This window comes from Rhamphochromis sp. 'chilingali', assembly GCF_963969265.1.
Source record: "Rhamphochromis sp. 'chilingali' genome assembly, chromosome: 16".
In the NCBI taxonomy this organism is placed as follows: Eukaryota; Metazoa; Chordata; class Actinopteri; order Cichliformes; family Cichlidae; genus Rhamphochromis; species Rhamphochromis sp. 'chilingali'.
In genome coordinates this window covers 18364115-18388050 of record NC_137943.1, presented here as the reverse complement: position 1 = coordinate 18388050, position 23936 = coordinate 18364115, and the positions used below count along the sequence as shown (strand labels likewise).

General features: G+C 43.6%; 1 protein-coding gene across 4 annotated transcripts in view; it reads left to right on the top strand.

Moving 5' to 3' along the window:
* The window catches only part of LOC308412814 (zinc finger protein 521-like), an 88117-nt gene that overhangs the window by 49590 nt on the left and 14591 nt on the right, over positions 1–23936 (top strand). For all 4 annotated transcript variants that reach the window (XM_080907409.1, XM_080907410.1, XM_080907408.1 and 1 more), the window contains exon 6: positions 21321–21452. In XM_080907409.1, the coding sequence (XP_080763535.1) occupies positions 21321–21452 (132 nt within the window). The remainder of the gene's footprint in view (positions 1–21320; positions 21453–23936) is intronic.

The window sequence follows — 23936 nt, the reverse complement described above, 5'->3', positions numbered from 1 at the left end:
GAAATGGCTTCCAGTGTTGTTCTCAAAGCTGTTATTAAGCAAGCTTCATAGGTGTAGAGAGGTTTGTTTTAGAAAACAAACAGAGAACAAAAGAGTGCCGCAAAAAAGTTTTAGCTTTATGGACCACAATGGTGGTTTTCCAAAGTACCATGTAACAAATGACTATCCTCATCAAACTTTGGCTGTGTGAATGGTAGACAGGGGAGGAGCGGGGAGGGGAATAGGGTTCTGAAAGGCCCCCCAGCGTCAAAGCCTTAATAATCATGTGAGCAGCGCTGGACTTCATTACCCTCCTGTTCGACAGGCCGAGTGCCAGCCTGGATTGCTGGCTGGCTGTGGCAAGGTCAACGGCGGAGGAAAAGCCAGTTACTGTGTTACTCTGGAGCGGAATGGAGAGGGGCGGCCATCTGTCAGCTCAGGCCTGCCATACCCGCAGAGCAAATGGACACGGGCGGCCAGAGGAGAGGCCACAGACACCCATAGAGCTAAACCCAGTGAGCATAACACTGAGGCATGGACACAAATCCAGCCAAAGTGATGGGCATTGGTACCACTAAAACACACACACGCACATATATCTATATATATATCTATATATATATATCTTTCTTTCCTCACAGCATATATATATATATATATATATATATATATATATATATATATATATATATATATATATATATATATATATATATATATATGAAAGGCAAGGCTGCAGTCAAGAAATTTGGCAGTAAGCTATGTCTGTGTTTATGCATGTTTATTTTTACTATCAGCACACTATTGGGCCCCTACTGCTTTAAATCCAGATGGCAAACCATTTGATAAAAAGTTGACAAAAGTTTCGCTTTGCTTGCCAACAGTAAATGTGTTTAATCAGCTCTTTTATGGAGGCAAACTCCTTCTGAATATAAGTGCAGAAAATGTAGACCATTTTGGACTTTAAAAGACTCATGTTTTCTTCCTAAACACAGCAACATAACACAGTTTTTTTTTCTTCATCAAACTCTCCCATATCCAGTTTTTAGTGTTTCACCTTGCTGGCTGTTTGTCAGCATCTGAGTCGCATGAACCTTCTTTGCGAGGACCTTTATGATGCCCTCTGGCCAAAGTGGAAGAACCCTGTGGAATGTTCCAAAACTCTCTAATAGGTTTCAGGTGCTGCAGGCCACCCGCCAGCCTCCCCACTATCACCCCACTCTGCGTGTCTTGTGTGATAAGACTTCAACAGTCAGAGCACCAGCAATTCTCCTCCATGGGATTGAGGCCAGAGCTAAATGCGAAATGTTTCCCCGTCTCCATTATATATGAGTGTTTTCCGTCTCCTTTGACCGAAGCGGCGAAGTAAATAAAAGTATAGCTTCTCTCGCGAGTGTGGCTCAAGTTCAGACAAGAAATTTAGCAACTCCGCCATCCCACAACTAAGCACAGCTAACGCTCCTTTTTTGTTTTCCTCTCGAACCCCCCGGCTTGAGCATCAACACACTCCGGAAAACAGGGAGATGGTCCTGGGCGATTCCCCTCACATTAATGGAAATCACACAGGAACTCCCTGGATGAAAGCCTTATGCGTTATTAAGGTTTAATGTTGATATCAGTGCTTATATGTTTACTTGAGTGCGCGGTGTTGCTGATGTAGAATTGTCAGAGAGGTGCAGATTTAGTAAGGAATTAGTGTACACCCAGGATTTAATTAAGCGGATCTATTTCCATCTTGTTAGAAAGAGATAATGTGAGTACCGCATGCATCATAGGTTACCATATTAAATGCTGCTTCCTGTAACAGCATTATATCTTCTAGAGTGGTGCTTGCAGATTATAGAAAGGAAATGCTATGTTTATCTGAAACAGTTGTCGCTTAAAGACGAGGGCTAAAAACACACGAGCTAGCACGTTGTTTGCCATACTTCTTTGCATACGCAAACATGCTCATTAAAAGTGAATTTTAAAAAAAGAAAAATGGTCACACTTCCAATTTCCTTTTACAGATACCTTGTTTCATTTCTCGCATGACAGTGGAGTGTGAACACTGAAGCGACATGGCCTCTTTGTCTCTCCATTCGTCCCACTGCTGCCTAGAGACGTAAACCTTAAGCCACTCACTCGCTGATTAATCTTTTAACATTTATAATTACTAATTAAGTTAGTAAGAGACTTTTAATGTAGTCCTCCTTCAATGGGGAGCAGAGAGGACAACAGATCATTAGCTTCAATAATGAACGCGGATGAGACAGATAATGGCCTATGATAGGTGAATACTGACAGTTATATTAAATGAGGCGAGTATATGGGAAATGCAGCATGGATTCCAAAAGCCATGCAGAGACAAGGTGGTAAAGTGCACCACTAACTCCAGAAAAAAAAGCATGTGAGGCATAAAGAAGTAGCTTGTACTAATTAAAGCATGCATGTAGCTCTCTGATAACGTCACTTTTATATATGCGCTGTGTATTTAACATGCAACGATATCTATATCTGATTTGATAATTGTGTCAAAGCCAGTTTCAAGTGCAGATTTCATGCAGCAATTCACACTGGTTTCATTGAGTTTTTGGTCTCCCTAATGTCATCGGTGTATCTCATTATCACATTATTACATTAGTGTCTGCGTTATCCTGGTGGCTGTAAGTTGCTGCCCATTAAAAGAGTCATTTCATCTCAGGTTTTCTTGTCTTTTTTTTTTTTTTTTTTACCTTAACGACGATGCTACTCTGGCACATTTCGTGTGCTTTCCCACTTTGGGGAAGGTGCTTATGCCATAATGATTATTATCATTAAGAAGATATTAATGTGCTTAGTGTTTGCGACCCAGCTGCTCATCATGGCCCGAGCTACCTGCCGGGGGAGGGAAGTGAGCTGCTGCCAAAATGGACAGTGCACATAGGCCACCGCCCACCTGTCCAGAGGTTTCAGGGTCAGTGGAGGTCACACCTACCTCCCTTTCTGCACTCTGCTGAACTAGCGGAGGGATGGCTCAGAACATAAAATTGGAGGAGATGAATTGTGTTATGTGGGATGATGTTAAAAAGTGTAATGGAACGGGCTATGTTTCGGGCTTGACCGTGACTGTGTGCATCCCCTGTCTTATATATACATATTAAATAAATAGTAATATGGGGAATTATATCCTTTAATTCTTAAGTGGCATTAAATCGTGTTTCAGCCCATTTTAGAGGCACTACACTAATACTAAATTTGTTTGCATTAAACTAGAGTTTTACAAATACGTTTGCGTTAACTGGATTTAAAAAAAAATCTTTACATTTTGCACTGGCTCTTGTTTTGAAGCCTTATATCATCATCACCATAGATAGATGGTGCAAGCCAGACTGGCTCCACCTCCAGTCTCTCAGTTTCAAATTGCTGCTTCATTAGGACTTGGAAAAGAAACCCATGGTTACATTTAATCAAACGAATCTTTATGGCAGACCAACATAATCAATCACAATCCTTATCCAATATGCTACATTCTGTAACTACCAAGCTGGCTTGGAGAGAAGTCAATTATGGCCGTACTCTCTCTCATCCACTGCCGACGTAGCTGTGTGTGATATTATACCGTTTCTGCAGTTATTTTCATTATGCAAATCTGGACTGTGCATCTCACACGCGCAACCTTTTTCCTATTCGTGTGGTTAATTCCTGCTTCTCTCTTTTATACTTGCAGTTCTTGTATGATACATGAACTGGGGGGTTGTTGGAGAGTGTGATGTGCCATATCTAGAATAATCAAATTAAGTATTAATGATTTTTGCTCTCAAACTAACACTTGTGTTGCACAGTGGGCTGCAGTCAGTGGTGTTGTTCATATTTCATATGTTTTGTGTCCATACAGAGCTGTTTGCACTGAATCTTTGTGTGCGTGCTTGCGTGTGTGCGTGCGTGCGTGCGTGCGTGTGTCTATGAAATCATTTACAGTTTGTTTTTTCCATACAAGTTCTGCTCTCTCGCCCCATATCCTCAGGTACATTTATGTCTGGATGCAAAACACATGCAACTTCACACACTGCAAGCGCGTTTACACATTGTACAGGCGCTCATCGTTTAATCTATCAATCTGTTTTTTTTTCCCTCCTTTCCTCCTCATCTTGTGTGTTCTTCCTCCACGCCTTTTCACTTCGGCACTCGGAATCACGCACAATCCACACACACCGCATAATACACATAAGCACGGAAACACACAGAGGCGCACGCACACACAAGGTAGCTTGGTTGGTGGGGGCCATGGCTGCAGCTCTTCTGCGCAGTCCCAGAGTGGCTCCCGGGGCTCGGCTGCCAGTTGTTTGCCAGCGTCTCCGGGTGGAATTCATTCAAATTAAAGCGGTGGAATGAGGCCCGAGTCCCAGAATGCCTCGTCCCTCTCCTTCATCAGCATTCCGCCGATGAGAGTAATTAAAGCAGAAATTAATTCTGCTGTAAGCAGAGGAGCCACAGAATAACTGATATTAGAGGCTGGATGATGAATGCTTGGCATCAAGGGAGGTCTCAGGGGAGGAAGAGGAAATTCACAGATCTCTCTTTCTTTCTTTCTCTCTTTCTTTCTTTCTTTCTTTCCTCACAGCCTTTTTCTCTATTTTCCCCTTTTCTGCCCGTTCCTATGTTTGTATTTCTTTATTTTTTGTCGTCTGCATTTCTCTCTCCTGCGTGGTCTATTACTCGTTTCTCATCTTTGCATTTCTTTCATCCTCCATGGCAACATTTGTCCTTCTGTGCCACCTAAAGACTGCTACAAAGCACTGGATCTATTGACTTTAAGCATGACTGAAGACATTGGGAGTAAGCCCCCTCTGCTCAGAAACAGTATTTCACATTCTGTCAGCACCGGTGTTCGTATTTTCAGTCAAAAAAAAAAGCATATTAGAGTGAGGTGATGCTGCAAATGCTCGTGCTTTGCTATTTGTTAACAGAAGCCGAAATGGAAAGTGCTTTCAGGTGAATTCTTTAAGGGCACAGTATCAGGCATCACAGAAAAATATAAAGCTGTTGTGATTAGAAATATAGATGATGTTGGCATGAATAAAAATATACAATTATTAAATTAGGGTGTTTATTTAAAAAGGCTTGGAAATAAATAATTTGTAATGTTTTTAAGGCAAGCTGCCTCTTTGTTTTCTCAGGCTTAATTTGAGACTGAACCTTGAATCTCTCCAGATGATGTGATATTCTACCCAGGATGATTCAGTGATCCCCCAGTGTCCCCTGACGCGTTATTTTTGGAATAGCACATCTTTAGCAAGAACAGTCACAAGACTGAAAGACAAACAACTGAACTCTTGAAACACCGGGCCTGGATGAGGCTGTCAGTGTTTTCCTCTCTTAGAATCAAATGGAATTGAACAAAGGTTAGCTCTTTGGGGCTTTATGGTAATGTGATATACGATGCTGCCATGGAATTTGCCAATGCATGTCTTAGCACTGTCTGACTCTAAGGAAGAAGTGAATGGTAATTACGCTGACCTCTGCCCCTCCCTTTCTTATTCTGCCCTCTGGGTAAAAAGCCCGAGGTGGTAATAAACAATAGATAGATCTGTCTTGTTTATATTGCAGCTGCCGCACTCTAATGACACACGAGATTGGTCTCTATTTTGAAAATAATGCATGCCAAGAGGTGCAGGTAGTAAAACTGCATTTTTAATTGGTTTTGTGCAAGAATATCTCAATCAGATGTAAATGAATGGAAGCCCAACCTGAGAGTTACCGACTGTTATTAAGAATTTAGGAGGCTGGCATGGAGTTGAAACACAGAATGAATGATTAGACACTGTAAAGAGCCCCAGATGCAAAAGAGATGCAGACTGGCTAAAGCAGCTACCGACCTGTTGATGAGGCCTCGCCGAATAGAGGCTAAAGATTTCGCTACTACTGCCCAGCAAAGGTGCCCTAAGGGGTCAGAGAAGGTGAATTGTACCCCTGCTCACAGTTTAAAGATGCATAAGATGTTAAAAAACAACATTTTTTTCACCATGATGATTATTTAGATGTAAAAATAATGAATTTCTCTGTTTTGACCTTTTTAAAGTTTCTGCTGAAACTATGAAGTCCTCCCCAATTCTTCCATGTCATTTTTTTTTTATTCCTCCTTTGGAAAGATGATATGAAGCATGAAGCAGAAATAGTGATCATACAGTAAAGACATTTCCTCTAAATTATTTAGCAAGAGTGGCTTTTTATAGACGCAAATTTACCTATGGACCTAAAAGCTTAGTACTTAGCTGCAGTTTTCTGAGAATATCTCTGCAGTGGATCATGTTGCTGTGGAGCATGATATTTCTCTCTATCATTCAAATGGTGTTGCCATTATGAACAGCGCTGGCCTATCTTGATGTCTGCCATCCTGGAAATGGCGGCAGCATTGTTTGTTTGTCTACTTGGTTCCATACACCAATAAAAATACACTCAAAATGAAACCTTGGTGTAACGATGACCTTAAACACAATGACACTCTTTCCCATAACATTGTCCTGTCCAATAGTCCAGAACTCCCCTAAGAGGCCTTACAGCAAGTCTAGGAGGAACCAAATGAGAGAGAAATCGATTACTTTCCTCTCTCCACTGTCTCTGCCCTGGCTGAATTACTGAAACAAGATGCTGCACTTAGAGGAGTCTTTGGAGAGGCAGAGGGAGAGAAAGAGAGGTGGGGAAGAGAGAAACACTTTTAGGGACATGGGTGCCATTTAGACTAGGACCATCTTCTCACAGAAAGCCACTAAAAGCAGTGAATGATCCTCTTCCTGTCCCAGGCTGGGAGTTGGTTAGCCTCCCGTGGTTAAGTGAATACAGAAAATACACTCAGGTTTGAGGTCAAAGCAAGATCATTAAAAACAATATTAATTTCTGAAATCCAAGCACAACAGTCATTCGCATTCACCCCGAACTTGGCCGGAGCACACTCGACTGCTACAGTGTGTGCGTGTCCAAAAGCACAAGACCTACATGGCTACACGGATCCAGTCTGATGTTGTTTTCTGACTTCATAATGTCAAATGGGTGTTGTTTAACATCCACAGATTTTATTGTCTGAACTATGAAGATGAAAATGAAGCCCGCTCGTTTGGTAGATAGAACGTGGTGCTTAAGGGACCCAATCCCTGTAAGTGCCATTAAGTGGAAATTGCCGTTCACATATTCCAGTGGTTTGATTAATTACACTCTCTCATGTGCTTTCATAAAGGCCCAATGAAATATGGGGAGCAAATTGCATTGTGTTCCTGTATCCTGTTATGTAAAAGCAGTTTAATTATTGACACATGTTTTGCCACCTGGCAGGGGAGAGGATGGTTGGACATGAATAGAAATCAAACAATAGATATTATGAAAGGGTAGAGCTAGCACTTGAGATGCCATGTGTTTCCGTATCTGTGACTCACTTTATGTCCCCTTCTTCACCTCGCCTCAGGTCCTCCTCCTGAATCAGAGCAAAGAGCAGTCGTGATCGGCTGCGTGTGTCAAAGTTGTAACGAAGCTTTATGTGGAAGTGAGCGCACTTTGAAACCTGTTTAACTTTGGAGGCAGGACTGCTTTTTTAAAGGTCTCTTCTAATAAATGTGTAGTTAATGTGATATTTTGTGAAGGCTTCATAGTCTCTCTAGAGAATTAAAAGATCCCTGCTGGCTTTGTGTGATATCTTAAGAAAGCTCTTTTTTGATCAGAGTAAAGACGCTACTTAGCTGCTGATACACTTTGAACTCAAGGAAGCGGTGTGAGAAGACAACAAGCAAAGTTGCAGTTTTAACATAAATGTCTTTATTTCCCTTTTCTTTCTTTTTTCTTTGTTCCTAGATAAGAGCAGTGCCCTCTACTGCCATGGAGACTGAATAACATGAGTGTTTCAGGGCAGTGTTTGCCTTCTGTTGTAGCCAGTAGTACTTAGGCTCCACTCTATTCTGTATTCTACAGTGTATGTGGAGGTATTAGCTCATAAAACCCTCCTACTGTCATATGAACCCACTGCAGTCCCTGAGCTCTATATGAACAGCAGGGCTCTGATACTTAGTCCCAAGCTGTTCCTGTTTGCCCAAAACGATCAGGCCTGGCCTCGTGCTCTCTACCTGATCTAGTTGACTGGGCTGTGTAAGTTAGGTAGGCAGTCCCTGTCTCCATCCCCCCTCCTCCCTCCCAATATGCACTTGGACCCGGGCTCAGGCTGCACCTTTTGTGTTCCACAGGGATAAGGGGGCCAGATGGAGGAATTTGATTAACCAGCAGTGGAGGACCAAATGTTCAATTGGATACAGAACCAGTTGGAAGACGGGAGGGAGCGAGGGATGAGGCGGGGTAGAGGGAGAAATCTAAAATGGCTGGTCATGTGCACCGGCCAACACTTTGCAAAGGGGAGCCCAAACAGACACTGAGGTGTAGTAATGCAGAAGCCCTTTTCCAAGTACCAGCTGGGCCTTTTAGGAGCCTCTATCCCCACAGCAGACACACGGCAGCCTCCAAGCAGCTTGACTTTACCATATGTGGAACTTTTTTATGCTCCACCTGGTTTCCCCAGGGGACCTGTGCCGCTGGGACGCCGGAGGCAGGTGAATTGCTCTTAATGCAAGGCACTGAATCACTAGGCCAACAACATGAGGGAAGTGCCTAGGGAGAGGAAATGGATCTGCAGAAAGACTGGCGCGGACTGGCGCGACCTTGGAGCTAGTGCCCGCTGTGCAGCAGAAAACTGTGTGACGTGTCACTGTGCTTCATCTTTAATAATATCCACACTTAGATTTCTTGCACAACATTATGTATTATTTCACAAAGTGGTTTTTTTTCCAAAATGGAACTGTTCCATTTGTAAACTGGCTTTAGTTTAGAGCCTCTGTACTCTTGCCTGAATTCCCCCCCCCCCCCTCCCATTTTTCCTATTAGCATTTTTTTTCTTAGAATAATTTACTGATTCACAAAGATTTTGGTTTATGTAATACATATTGTGTGCACTTTGCTAATATTTCTATGCACTCCTGCTTAAATCTAAGTTACATCGTAGCTTCAGTTGTTTCTACTCCTTTACATAGTTTGTGCTGACTTCCAGGACAGGTACTGTAGGTCGAATGAGGGAAAATTTGGCCAAGACAGTGAGGCTGTGGTCACTCTCCTGCTTGCACCTGTCTTACTGAGTCTGTGGCAAAAAGCCAGAGGTCAGGGGTCACCACAGGGGGCTGTCAAGGTCAAAGGTTTATCACTCTCCAAGGGGTCCTGGAGCCATCACTCAGACCCTACAGTACACACGATCTGCCCAGTTGAGGTTTTTTTTTTTTTTCCTTCCCTACTTTTTCTAATCCCTCCAAATGGCTCGGGCAAAACTCCTGACAGCAGCAAGAGAAACAAACTGTGGGGTGTGGAGCTCTAAGCCATCAGCTGGAGATTTCACTTTGAAAAGATTCCCTTTTACTCACTGCCCTTTCCACCAATCAGAGGGCTCGCCAGAGTCCAGGCACCCAGAGCTGCTGCCCTCTGACCCTGCCAGCGGTTGTTGGTTTATTTTGTTTGGGCATTTTGGAGAGGATGGGGCTGCTTTTGACAGTTCAGGCAGCAGGACTTGGATAAGGTCTTTAACAAAGACAGCCAGAGAGGGTGAGTTTCACAGCTCGAAAAAAGGCACAAGCTACCCTGAGCTGGTTTTTGCAGTTTCGGTACTGCACTCGTATTGCTGGAGAGGTTGTCATATTCATTGAGACATGTGGAAAATGGCCCATTTTGGAGGGGAAATAGGGGCCATTCATGCAAAGTCAATCCCATCAAGTAGACAGAAATTCCTCGATACCCATGTTTATGCAGCTGTGCCCGGCGATCAAATTACACCAACCCTCTTGTAACAACCTCGCCTCCTTCTGCCCTTTCTGCTTGTTCCCCCTGACCTCCTCTGAATATGAAAGGAGCCTCAGATGGGTCTCGCCATCACCGGGGAGCAAGGGAGAGGCAACGAGACAAAAGGGGGCACCTAACCTAGAGTTTTACCTACCCGCAACAGTAATTGGGTCAAAGCCACGGAGCTTCCATGGGTCAGCGGAGGGGCCCGTCATATGAGGGGCACATAGGGGCAGTCAAAGAAGGCCCGTCCCCAGAGAAGAAGTACTAACCGTCATGCTGTAGCACCAACTCTGACAGACCGCAGGGAACGGACCCACCGCATCGAGCTTGTCAGCTGTTCCGGCAGCGCGGAGCGATCGTGGAGCGCTCCACTGGGAGTGTATTACTGAAGGCTTTTCTTCTCTGCCTCTGTGTTTTATTTTTTTGGGTGGGGAGGGCAGGGTTGCAAGTCTGTGTGCAAGAGGGGGTGTTGAGGGGTATAATTTAGAGCACAGAGGGAGCTTCGTCTCTCCATCTTATGATTTGGAGGTGAAGACAAGCGCCCTCGGGGGCCCCCTGTCAGAGCTTTTGGGCGCGCTCAATGCAGACTTCAATAAAAACACACAAAAAGAATTCCCCCACAAGGGCGCCCGGCTGAATTGCTGACGCCAATGTAAAAGATTCAGTTTTCTGTGAATCATTTAGTACAGCGACCCTGAGCTCTCTACACAACGTGACAATAACAGGAAACCCCCCTCTGTCCTCCTCATCATGAAAAAACGAGACTTGCAACAAACCCGGAGAATGCAGAATTATTTTTTTCACACATACAATTTCACACATCGATCACCCTCTGCCACTCCTCCATTTTCCTCTTCCCCTCCCATCTCTCACTCCTCTTCTCTTTCCTTCTCTCACTGTATTCCTGTCATGACAAATGTCAAACACAGTCAGTTAGGAGAGCGGGGTTTTTTTTTCTAACCCTTTTTTTTCCTTCTTCTTCTTCTTGGTAACCAAGAGCTTGCCAAGACGAATGTGCGCTGGGACAAGACTGCTGCAGAAGCATCACATTGGAGCATCAGCATCAGATATTTCTGTGAAAGTAACAGAAATGTTTGAAGGTGTTGTCACAAGCTCACAGGTTCCTGCTGTTTGTGTGCACCAGAGGGAAATGGCGCCTTCTCAGCCCTTTTGTCTCCTCCCTCCCCATTGTTGTTTTTAAACTTATTTCTCTGTTTAGTTGTTATCACTTTTATTGTGGTTAAGAATCTCAGCATGGCTGTTTTTGTGGATTTTGACAGAGGGGGTTGGTGTTATAGTCAGAGTTAAAATTAGAGGAGTTGCTTTTCTGTGTGACTTGGAGACATGTCATCTTCTGGAAGCAGTGGGGAGTCTGTCAGTCACAGCCATGGTGTGTTTTAATCATCTCTGTCCCACTTGGTGAAGCGCTGACGGTTAGAGTGAGGGTTACCTCCCCTGGACAATACCAGTATGCTAGAATCTCATACACTCTGATGTCAGACATAGCAACCAGTTAAGAAATATGAGACGTTTCTTCCTCAAGTTAATCCTGCAAATTCAATGGGGGAATCAAGCAACGTCTGGTGAATCTGAAGATATATCACGAGTGCGTTTGAAGGGTTTTCTGATCTTTCAAAAGATATGACAGCTGGAAGGAGATTGGCAACAAAATAGCAGGAGTTTGTCACTATAATAAGAGCATGACGCTGATAGAATAATCAAAACCCACGACATCTTAGAAGCTTAATGAGTGGGGGCTCCCCCCAAGCGAGCAATAATAATAGTGTTTTGTAATTCTATCGCCATTATAATGATACTCTAAGGAATTTTAAATAGACATTTCTTTGTAAAACAAAGTAGGTTAGACTGCAAATTATATTTTCCATAATGAAGCAGCTGTGACTACAAGCATGTATTTACAGTGCTTGCATGGTATTTACAGTGCTTGCATGTGACGACGCCATAAGCGTTAGGCCACACTGGCCTTTTTTACAGGATGCCCATCCTGCTCGTTTTCCTTTAACCCCTATCTGAGCATGCTCCCTGCTGTCCTCTCCAGAGATATGGATTCTCATTTCTGAGAGCATCCTCTGACAGTCTTAATGGACAAGTATTCTCTACGAGGATCGGAGAGCTCTCGCTGAAAAGACTGCTCTCGTCATCGCTGGAATAAGTACGTTTTTCTCCTCTCCTCTTCTGCCCCGAACCCATCTAAGGTTGCTTTTAAGGGGCAGAAATTAAACCGAGCCTTCAGAGAGCAATGAAAACAGAAAACAAGGGTGGAGAGCGGATGCTTTTGATGCCACCTTAATGTCAAACAAGCACTGTACAACAGAAAGCATTTAAATATTAAAGGATAAATTGCAAATGCATTAACAAATATGAATCCTAAATACCGTTTTCGTTCGCAGATGCATGACATAAGCCACTAAATTGAGCTTTAAACAGAAGTACTTAGAAAAATATTCCTGCAAGGCCCCAAGCAATTAGTCCAGCTGCCTGCCTTTGTCCACCTACCCATTGTGTTCTTTGTAAAAACCATTCTCTTACACCTCCACTTACTCCATCCTTTGAGACGCCATTGGAAATCCAGGGCTCTGAGTTGAACCCACAGTTGGTTTAAGTGTAATGAAATGTATGTCATGTCTCTGGCTCGCTCCCTCTGGCTTCCCCTCACCCCTGGCCCCCTGAAAGCACTGCCTTTGACAGGAAGGCCTCTGTGGCTTCTGCTGCAGTGATCTTTAGCCCCTTCAGGTCCCACTGACTATTTAGGATGTCCCTGTGATTTGAGGGTGGACTCAACCGTCCACACATGTTTCAGAGCACCAAGTGATAGACAGATAATAGACAGATAGATGAGAGTGGGAGCCTTGGACAGCTAAACAAGCCCCGTGGGAAATTTTACTCTGATTCCCGACTGCATTTTATAACAAATAACCTCTATCCTGTTACTATTTATTAATGTTTTACAGTACGCTTACGGAAAACACCAAGTTGGCTATGCTTATCGTACGCACTGGGAGCCTAGCAATGTGCACATTTACTCTGCGGTTTATGCTGTTTATCTGTTATGTGTGTTCTGTCCTACATTGTGCACATTATAGAGACCCCATGGTAACAGAAGTCAGATGCAGTGTCTGTAAGAGGACCCAAGCTGAGCCATTTCAGATGATGCGCATTTAAATTTGTACATATATTGACTATGGAGTTCTCCGTTTATTTATCATACATTCAATCTTTATGCAGATGAGGGTGAACGCATCATGCATGGCACACCTAGGTTGCATCTCGATGTGTGTATCTTTATGAGGCTTTTTTTTGTTTTCTTTTTTTATTTACCTAAAGCTTTGTGAGCGTGAGACTCTTATGTGTCTGTGCATGGATATTGCAGCTTGGAGAGCGTGTGCATGTCCACTATATTAGACGGAGCGTGCGAGGGGTGCCTCAGCGTGAGTGTACTGCTGTCTGTTCAGAGCTCTCTGCACCAGCAGGGTGCGCCATTCCAATTTACCCATCAGCCGTGGAGGTAGGGGGTAAAAGTGCGGGGCAGCACTGTCGGAGATTTCACATTCGAGGGACGAGATTACCAGTCAGGGGACCCCTGTGTGGAGGTGATGAGGGAGGGCGACTGCAGGGGCACAGTGTGAGGGAGTTGGGGCTGATGGAGGATGGGGGAAGGGGGAAGGGGGAGGGCAACAAGACTCCAGCACCACCCTGGAATCCATGGGCTCTCTGTTTTCTGGGGAGCATAGCTGCCAAGCTGCACATCTGTTTGACACCAGGCGCTGTGGTATGGCAGTCAGGGGCTGTCTGTCCCGATTCACGTCTCTTCGCCCTCTAGTTTGTTGTAAGGATCTGGACAACTTTTGAAGCCTATCTCTTTTGAAATCCTTCTTAAAACTGTGCAGGTTTTTGGAAAAGAAAACCAAAAATAAAGGACAGATGGAGTCTCACTTTCATAACAGCAAATATTTATACTTCTACAGCTCTCTTTTTTTATTTCCTCTAATCACATGCTCGTGAAAGATTTGTATATCCTAAAACTCTGGAGCATAATCATGGCATTAAAAATCATCTTTAGCAGTTACCTCAGGCCCACAGACCAAGCCTGCTTTTGGCTGTACTCACTCAGTCTGTATTTGAGTGTCAGCCAAGTCAGCCGTGGCTGCTCCAGAGACCCAGAAGTCTGTTGGGGAGACAGGACATTCCAAACAGCATAACTCATTCTTTACACCATCTCCACCACTATTAGTTAATTATATGCAGGTGTTTTCCTTTCTGCTTTTTTTTCATTGTTGTTTTTTTTTTGTTTGTAGATCTAATAAAAATGTGACCAAAGTACATAAAGCCAGAAACACGGCGAAAAAAGAAGGGAGAGATAGTGTGGAGGAAGTGGCTGAATGTGCTGCATGAAGCAAATTATTGCCCCCATGTAGATTCATCAGTTCTCCCTGCTGGATTAAGGAAGGGCCTTTCTAATGAAGTTCGCCCCGTCAAAATGAAGGGACTAATTCTGATTTAGCTGAGGTAATGAACTTCCCCTCTCCTAGTGAGAGCAGCACCATGGGGTGGTTGTGCAGGGGGGGTGGGGGCAAAGGAGAGTGGCAGCAAGAGAGAGGGAAGACGAGACGGAAGAGAGACATGGAAGGAGGACAGATAGAGCTAGAAGGGAGAGAGAAAGCTAGGTGGAGAATGAGGGGGAAAAAAATTATGCAAAACGGCTGTCTCGTATTTGCTGAGATGTATTAAATTTCCAGTGCGGGTGCCTGTGTTATATAAAATTATGTTAATGTCTTGTGGCCCGCTGCGAATGGCGGCTTGCTGGTCCTGAGCATGCGTGGCTGGCCGCTACATGGAGCGCACTCAGTGGGACTCAGCTTTTCTATTAAGGAAAACCTCTAGACACCTGATGATGAATTCTCTCTCACCAAATGTTCCCCCTTTTTTGTGTCGAAAATATGAGCGCTTTTCTAAATGACTTTGGAGAGCCTGGCGTGGCGCTTGGCGGCCTCCATCGAGCAGGGGGGAAAGGGGTGTGGGGGGGGGGGTCCCTCTGCAGCAGGCTAAGGGAGTCAATTAAGGCAAGCGCTGATAATTATAAGCCGGCAGAACGCAGAGGCTGGCTAATTGTACAGTGTTCCATGCCGCGAGCCCAGCCATGGGGCCTCTGCTCAACGCTCTCCTTCCCTGCTCCATTGTGCGGACCTCAAACCCCATAAACCCACAAACCTCGGCGCAACAATGCCACAGTGAGGCTACCAAAAAAAGCCGGTCATGTGTCCATAATGAACTTTTTACATTCAGGCCACTCACTCTGTCGAGACCTGAAAGAGAGTCTGGTCTGTATTCACATCTCATGTATTTATTTTTTGCTCTTTTACGTTACTTTTACTTTCCTCGCTGTTGTGTTTCTGTTCTTCTTTGTAAAAAAAATTTCCCTCACTTTGCGAAGCAACTTTCATAGAGTACAAGATCCTTGGAAAGTCAGGGCATAGTCACTTGACCTTTGTTTCCTTCTAACAAGAAAAAAAGCCCAGCAGTTTAGAATAGGCACGTATAGAGTAAATTAGAGCATTTCAGTGTAGAATGGTGTTTGTGTGGCTGCAGGGGGTCCGGCACTCCATGCAATCCATCTCAGCAGCCTGCACTGTTTGTCCCCAATGGACCTCCGTACCTGCCTGCAGCTGCAGCGCCTACATATCATTCGTTAACAAGTATTCGCCTCTTGCCTTTGTTGTTGTGGATTTCTCCCTTTTCTTTCTTCTTCTGTTCTGTCTCCGTGACCTGCACACTGTTCATTTGACCGAGTTTTAGCCATTGCGGGCTTTAGCTGCGAGAATTGCAGGTAGCGTGGAAACACAAAATGGCAGCGCATTCTTCAAACGGTACTGCAGATCCAAATCCTGCTGAAACGCCAGCTTCATCTGGTTTTACCAGCTACTCTCCCTTTGGCAGACTGAAGAGTGAAACATTCAATTCACTGTTTCAAATCTAAAATGATCTGTAAGCACAAAAACTGAAAAATAGACAGTGTTCTGGCCACTACACCAGATATTCCAAGATATCTGGACTTATTTGAAATATATACATACATATATATATATATATATATATATATATATATATATATATATATATATATATATATATATATATATATATATATATATATATATATATATTCCTGGATGAGAGGCAACAGGTCTGCATAATTTCCGTCCAATTTTTCTTTTATGTAGTTATGTAGTCAAGTTGTCATAAAGGTGAGTCATTAAACATAAAACAAAGCACAGAAGGCTCTGCACAAATACTGGCGTTCATGTAGTCAGTGGCACACAGACTCTTTTGCATAACTGGCCTCAGGTATTCTAGTAGAAAATGGTTTAATGTATTGTAGTAATTCATAGCGAAGCGGTGTCCTTAATAATTCAGTAATGACTGTTAATTATAGCCTTTTTCTATATATATATTACATTTTTATTTACATATATAAAAATCTGAGCATTGCTATATACATGTGTAGGGAATCGGAGCAAATAGCTCAACTAAAAATGTCTGCTCGTTGTGCTTATGGAGAAGGAGAAAAGTCCTTATGCTTGCATCCCTCTTGTTTTGTAAAACCCAAAAGGTGTTCTAGTCGGCTAAACCTTTTGTAACACCCATTCAAGCGTTACGCATGTTTATCTCGACACAAAAACCTGCCAGTTTGGTGTTTCTACCTCTGGCGTGGTAGCCAAGGGAGCTGTGAAGCGGTTAATGTAGGCGCAGAGTGGCTGATCCTAGCAGGAGCCTAGCCCTGCTCTGATTAGCACCTCCAACGAGCTGCCATGCATCAGAGCTGACATTCTCCGAGAGTCATGTTCCCCCAGAATCCTTTGCTCTCGCTGTGCGAGGGCGTCACCACTACTGACATGTCACAGCCAACAATCTCACTTCACCTCTCATTCTCCCTCTGGAGGTTGGAAAGCAGCATCAGCCGCGCTCCAGCGTTGGGACCCTGACATGGGGGCTCAGCTTATCTTTTTTTTTTTTACTTCTTTCTTGCAGACACAGGCTATATCTTTTCCACGCAGGTCTTACTACAGTACCAACACCTTTCATTTTGTATTGTAGTAAGTTCTCCAGTATCTCGATTCCATTAGCTAGCTCAAACACATTACCATCGCTGTTTGTGTAATGCATTAGGTCTTTGATGGAGTGTGTGGAGGGGTTGGGGGGATTTTACAATGCCTGAGTAAAATCTTATACTTGAATCTCAAACATTTTGCACTTGATTGACTCTGTCCTTCTAAAACTGTGGAGGCAGGAGATAGATATTAGTGCTGTTCCCCCCGGGCAGTTCTCCAATCAGCTTCAGTCCAGGGGGAGTCCATCCCTTTGCGTTCCCACCTACAACCTCCCTACCCCCACATGCTGCATTCACCAGGCCCTAATGGGTGTAGCAATACTTCTGAAATGAGTTTATTCCTTATGAGCAGTGCCTCCACCTCAAGAGAGCGCACCACACAGAGGTGGAGTCAATTTGTATTCACCCATAATTCCCTGGGCCTTAATCACTCTGATTTTCCTCCCATTATCTGTTAATGGATAGTTCCCGCAGAGAGAAGAGAGAAGTAAACCCACCTACTGTTTACAGGCCTGAAGCTGTCTACTCTGCTACCATCCACAATCCCATGGTGGGTTGTATATACAGCAGTGAGTCCGCTGAAAACCGAATCTTCTTGGATTATTAACATATAACTCCAATATGTGGCTGAATAGCAGGAGACAGATGGTGGAATAGAAACCAAACTCTTGCTAAAGGTGAAATTCCTCATAAACAAGATTGTTCTGAAAATAAATGTAAAAAAAGGCATTTCTGTTTTTATGGCTAGGTTTGGCAGCTTAGAAACTCAGCACTGACCTGTTAGTTATAAATCGACCCCCCCCCCTACACACACACACACACACACGCATTCTTCACGCATTCCCTGTGATTACTATGGTTGTTGTGCCTGTATCTTGTTTAAAACAACCACTAAATATTCCCAATTTGTTCCCCCAGTTGTTTGCTCATTACTTTCAGCGCAGAAGTGCCTTGATTGATGCCGTTAATATCATCTGCTTTGGCGACACGAGAAACACGGGCCCCTGTGAGCCTGAGCTTCAGAGAACTGTTCATTATGCCCCAGAGAAGAGCGCAGATCTAAGTATCAGATTTTTCTTGTCCAAAGTCAAACGCTGAAAGTGGTCCTGAATTCCCTTCGCATTCTCACTGCTCCTCGGCAGAATTGTTTAAAGGGAGAAAGGGGCAGTGGTGGTGAGGGAAGCGGTGGCGTTGGAACGGAATAAGCTGAGGGAGAGTTTTTAATTAAGCAATGCCCTGCGATATACTTAATTACACATTATTGTCAGAAAGTTAGAGCGCCTTTAGTTACATCGGTTTCAGTCACTGTCAGCTGACGGCTGTGCGTTTGTACTCTTAAGCACAATAAAACATCTATCAGAATCGCAGGCGCTTTTACCGCTGCCTTACAAAATTCAATATGCTGCAGCTGTGTCGCTGTTACATAAAGAGTTCACTAAACTATGCAAGCGAGACCTGCAAGCCCCAGCGTCCCAAACAACCTTCAACGGCACATGAACTTCAGCCTGGATACAAAAAAAAGGGAAAAAAGTAAACAGCGCAGAGAAATAAAGACCATTCTTTTTGAGAATAGTTTTTTCCTCTCCCCCTCTCCTGTCCTCCACATGGGAGAGATATTAGGCGTTTGTGTTTTAAGGAGCTGTGAAATACATAAACCATGAGCCACAGGAACGCAAGGCCCTGTGGATATGCAGATGGGCTTACTTTGCTGGTGTCAGGGATGCTTAGAGGGAGCAGACACAGGAGCAGTTCTCATCTAAAGGATTTTCTTAGGAGTGCGGAGGGACAGGGTGGTGGCAGTGGAGAACACCCGGGAGACTCTGAAACAGAGAGTGGGAGGAGTGAAAGGGAGAGAGATGAGGATAGAGAGAGAGGGCTGACAGTCCCCTGTGGCCCTGTAACTATATCCAGAGTCTGCTCGGTGGATAGAGAGGGGTGGGGGCTCACGCAGGGCCATGCTGATTGGGCAGCCCAAGAGAAGGGCTGGGGGAGCAACAGGAAGTGACCTCAGCCCAATGAGGCAGCTATAGGGGCGAGCAAGCCGACTTCCTCCCTTGGCTCTCACTAAGAAACAAGCTGCCAGCCTGATTCAACCCCTGTTACACTGCTGAATACAAACCCAGCCCTAAACAGGCTACATTAGAGGTGCTAACGGAGCAGAATTTGCTTGTGATAGGCCCTCACTTAAACCTCGTTTTCCCTCTCAGTCGCATATCCTCAACACTAAAAGATATTATATATCAACAGTGGCGTCATCTTAATGTTGACAAATCATGTGAAAATTAATACTTTGACTCCACAAGTATAAGTAGCTTTGTGGCCAAAAGCCTTGTGAGCATTGTGGCCACATAAAGTGCCTGTAGAGAAATCATTCTAAGGCATGGATTTGCTAACAGTAAGAAAAAAACAAAATTGCTCCTGTATTCTTTAAATTGGGAACATTCTGTTTCATTTATATCTGTCATTTTCACCTGATGCACCTGCTCACAGACACAGTCACACACATGCACACATGCAAGGTCAGTCAGGCAGGTGCAGAGTTATATGCATAATGAAGCAGGCCAGGTCTCCAAAGGGACCGCATTGTGCACTAGGGTCAAATGAGGGCTGCACATATGGCAGAAGAACAGATCTGTGCACGCTGCAGCAAGGTTGACCTTAGTGTACACCGTCACACAGATAAGCAAACTGAATGGTGATCAAAGAGGACAGTGATCCTCTTGCACGGCTGCGTGGATGCGCTCGTGGCAAACACCCCCTCCCCTTCCCCTCTTTCGCTGATGCCTGCTGCTACACTCAGATGCACATGTAGGCTACAGAGTATCTCATCTGTCAAATGCATGATTGCAGAACACAGCATCAACTCTTTCCCTTTCAAACTACCATGAGCTGCTTTGATCAGCTTTTACCTTTTGTGAGACAGACATACAGGAATGTTGTCTGTGAGCTTGTGCTGATGCACAACTAATTTGGGTTTTTTTAGGTTTCAGACATCATATTAAAGGATATGCATGATGAAAGAAGATTAAGAAGAAAAAAAATGGAAAAAAATGTGTTATAGTAAAAACTGCAGTGTACTGCAAAGAGCCTGACACTGTAGGAGATGTTTTCATTCCTTTTTTTTCCAGAATATTGGGGTTATTGGGTCACAGTTGTCTCTATTTGTCAGTATCAGTCGATGAGTGCAAACACTGCGATACTGCCTATTTTTATGTCTAGTTTCAGCTTTAAGAAATTCAGAAAAACATTTTAGAGCTAAGGCTTTTTTTTCATTCTCTAATATTTTAGAAATAATTGCCCAGTATAGCTTAAAATGTGGTGGCCAAGGTGACCATATTCTTGGAAAGCTTTGCTTTTCAGATTACTTGTTTGCCAAATTTGCCTAAAGCATGTTCAACTAACCCTCTACCTGGACCCACCAGGAATCAAGCTCTGCACAGCTGTTTAGGTGGATTATGTATACATGCTTCTGGCACCCAGGGTCTATGCGGTGAGCACTGGGCTGCAGAGACCTGGGGATAAACCATGGCTGAGTCCCAGAGGTATGCACCCCCGCCCCTTTGCCGTACAGTAGCAAGAGTTTGATCGAGCACTAGTCTGGCAGAGTGCATAGGCCTTTTATTGACACACTGGAGATGGGCAGTTCTCTAAAAGTCTGAGTCAGCAGATTGTTGTGCTGCAAAGAAATGTGCAGGTCTACCACGATGACATTTATTTAAGCTATCATTGGCTGTGGTTGAGGTAGTCAAATGTTGATATAGACATTTGGGTATTTTTAAAGCAAAGAAGATAATCTGTCGTGCAAGTGAGCGTGCTGTAAAGGAGAGTTGGGTTTATACGAGTTGATGAGAGCCGAGATCAGGGACATATAAGTAAGGTTTGAGAAGCATTTTTTCAGTTATTTGGGGGGGGATTTTGTCCTTGAAAAACTGATAATGACCCTCTGCACCGTTTGACATGCACTGTTTGACTATTGTTGATTTATTTTTGATTCGCAGTCTGCGAAGCACATATGACTCTTTCCTCCTCCATTTAGACTTTGCAGATTTATTTTTATGTAAGTTGATGAAAAGAAAAGGGAAAAAAAGATGACACTCGCCATGTTCAAAGTGCAAGCCCTCGTCTGAGCTATTAGGACCCCAGCTGGTCATCCAATTTATGCCTGATGGGAGCAGATCACACAATATTTTTTTTTCCTGTTTGAGTCATGAAAATCACAGACACAAGAGTGTTCCTATAAATTTGTTAAATTTAAATTTCATGTTAAAAGGGAAGAGGGAAAAAAGGACCAGGAAAAAGTGAGATCTCTGCAACTCCTCAGCCATTCATGCTCTGCTTCTTCCGCCTCTTATGGTTTTCTGCGTATTTTCTTTTTTTTGTTGTTTCTTCTCTACAGAGGAAGGATTGAACCATGAATGCAAGCTCTGCAGTCAGTCATTCGACTCACCAGCGAAGCTTCAATGCCACCTGATTGAGCACAGCTTTGAGGGCATGGGTGGAACCTTTAAGTGCCCGGTCTGCTTTACAGGTGCGTATTGTGCATGTGTTTGTGTGCATGCAAGCGTGTGTGTATCGTGCAGTATCAGCCCAGTGAACAAATGGAAAGATTATAAATTAAAAGGTTTTTTTATGTTAACTTTTCTAACACAGTTACATTTTCAACAAAGCTTCTTTGCATGTTTTTTCTTTTTCGCTTTGAAGGCAAATGGGTTCTAAATGAGTTGGGAAAGGTCGATCAAGCAGGCCAGCTAAAGCTAAGAGCAGTTTGCTGCATGTGGATTTTTATTTAGTCAAATTGCCTCCAAATCAAGGCCAAAGAAGTGTCATGAGGTGAGAGGGGGAGAAAGAAAGAGAGCAGGGGGGAAGGCAGTGTGAGCTGAGGGGAGATGGGGGATTGAGGAGTGGGGAAAGAAAAGGAGATGTGCTAATTGTGGATGGCAGTGGTGCTGATAGCTGTAATGATCTCATCTGTCTCTGTGCGTGGAGGTGGAAGGACCGGACTCCTCCTGAGAGGATAGCGCCCTCCTTCAGTGTCAACAGGGTTAACTATCTCTATAATGAAATCTGCAAAGTCGTTAACTTCAGCTCTTCACTCTTTCTCCCATCTCAGCTCTTTACTCTTCCTAACACTTTTTTGGTCCTCAGCTCATTTCCCCCTCTTGTGCTTCCTGTAACCCCCCATCCACCCATTGCACAAAAACTAATTTGTCTCTCCTTCACTTGTTACATCAATTAACATCATTAGTTCACATTTTGCGCGTTGCTCAAAGTTGTTTTCACATCTTTTTTTTTAACTCCAGATCCCCCTCACATCGCCGCTCCTTCTTCCTTTTCCTTCTTTCTCTCCACTCCCCTCCCTCTAGTCTGCTCCACTTCTCTCATTGCTGTTTTGGCCTTATCTCTCTTTTAGGAGAGGCCTATTGATATTTCCCCACCCCGAACCCCCCCCCCCCCCCTCCTCCTCCTCCTACCCCTCACAGGGGTCTGGGCATTTAATATACAGAGCATGCCTCCTTCATCTGAGCCTTCATTTTCCACCGCCGGCTTTGACAGACAGGTCCCCCCTCTCCCTCTGCGTCCATATCGATCACGGCGCATGAGAGAGAGGGATGCTGGGAGGGAGAGGGGAGGAGGGAGAGACAGAGTACACCCTCAGGACAGCGGTCGCAGTGCAGACAGACAGATGGGCGAAGGCCTATGGTAGCGGGGAAGGAAGGCTGTGGAGAGTATGGGATGAACGGAAAGGCCTCCCTCTGTTGGGGATGCAGGGGACAGGCAGACTGAAGTCAGAGCACTTGGAGAAAAAGGAGCAGTTGAGAGATTGGCTAAACAGCTGAATGTATCTCTTCAAGCTGAGCTTGACATAAAGTAAAGAAAAAACACTTGTTTAACACCCTAACATAACTCTACTTACAGTATATTGTCAGATAATATGCACTAAGTTCGTTTTTTTATGTGCTTCATTTCATGGACTTTTTTGGATTTTTTATCACTACACAGAGTAGTAGAAAAAGTTAATTACAACTTTTCATCGATAGAACATACATATTAAGTTAAGATACCAGTAAATTTAAGCAGCAAAAAACAAAATAATGTTTTCTATATATTTCTTTGTGTTTTACTGACACTTAATGGAAACCATAGAAGCCATTTAACTTTTGCACTTTAGTACTTTTGTTGCATTGTTGAGGCAGTAATGATGTAAAAAAAAATAGTTTTCTACTAAAAAGTACCACACAAAAGTACTTTAAAGTAAATAAAAAGTACTTCAGTGTTATCAGAAAAATGTAGTACAAAAATTGCAAAAAGGTAAAAAAACAAACAAAAAAAACAGCTATTATGTACATTTATGAATGAGTTCTTATACATATGTTGCAACATACTTGTCCAAAGTAGAGCTAATTTTAACTGTTAGTTTAAGGTAGTGCATTAACATATAACAAGATTATCCGGTGATTCATACATAAAGTTGTAATATACAGATATCAAGTGATAATGGTAAATGAAACGGTTATATTCACATCGAAACACTTTAAAACAATACTTAAGTGTATTACCAAATAGACTGAAGTACTTTTTACTTCTGGTCATTAAAACTGTTTTGTTTTCAGAGAACGCTTTCTAAAATCAACCATTTTTGTTTGCACCATTTTAAATCCATATTTGCATATTAAAAGGATTCCCATTTTAGGTATAATGATTGGAACATGAACATGAAAGCAAAACTTTGATCAAACTAGGTGGTGGAGGTAGTAGTTCCTGGGTTATTGAGTCCGCTTGATTAACAAGGTTACTCTTTGTTTAAAAGATCATCCCCCCGTGATGCCCATGTTTTAGTTTGATCTACCCCCATGCGACCTGAAAAACGCAACGGGAGGTAGAGAATGAATGTCATTCTTTGACACACCTGATTACTCTCAATCCACACCAATGGGAATGGCGAGAGGACAAAAAAAAAAAAAACCTAGCACAAAACAGACCGGAGCAGAAGTATGGAGCGGGGGGGAAGTAA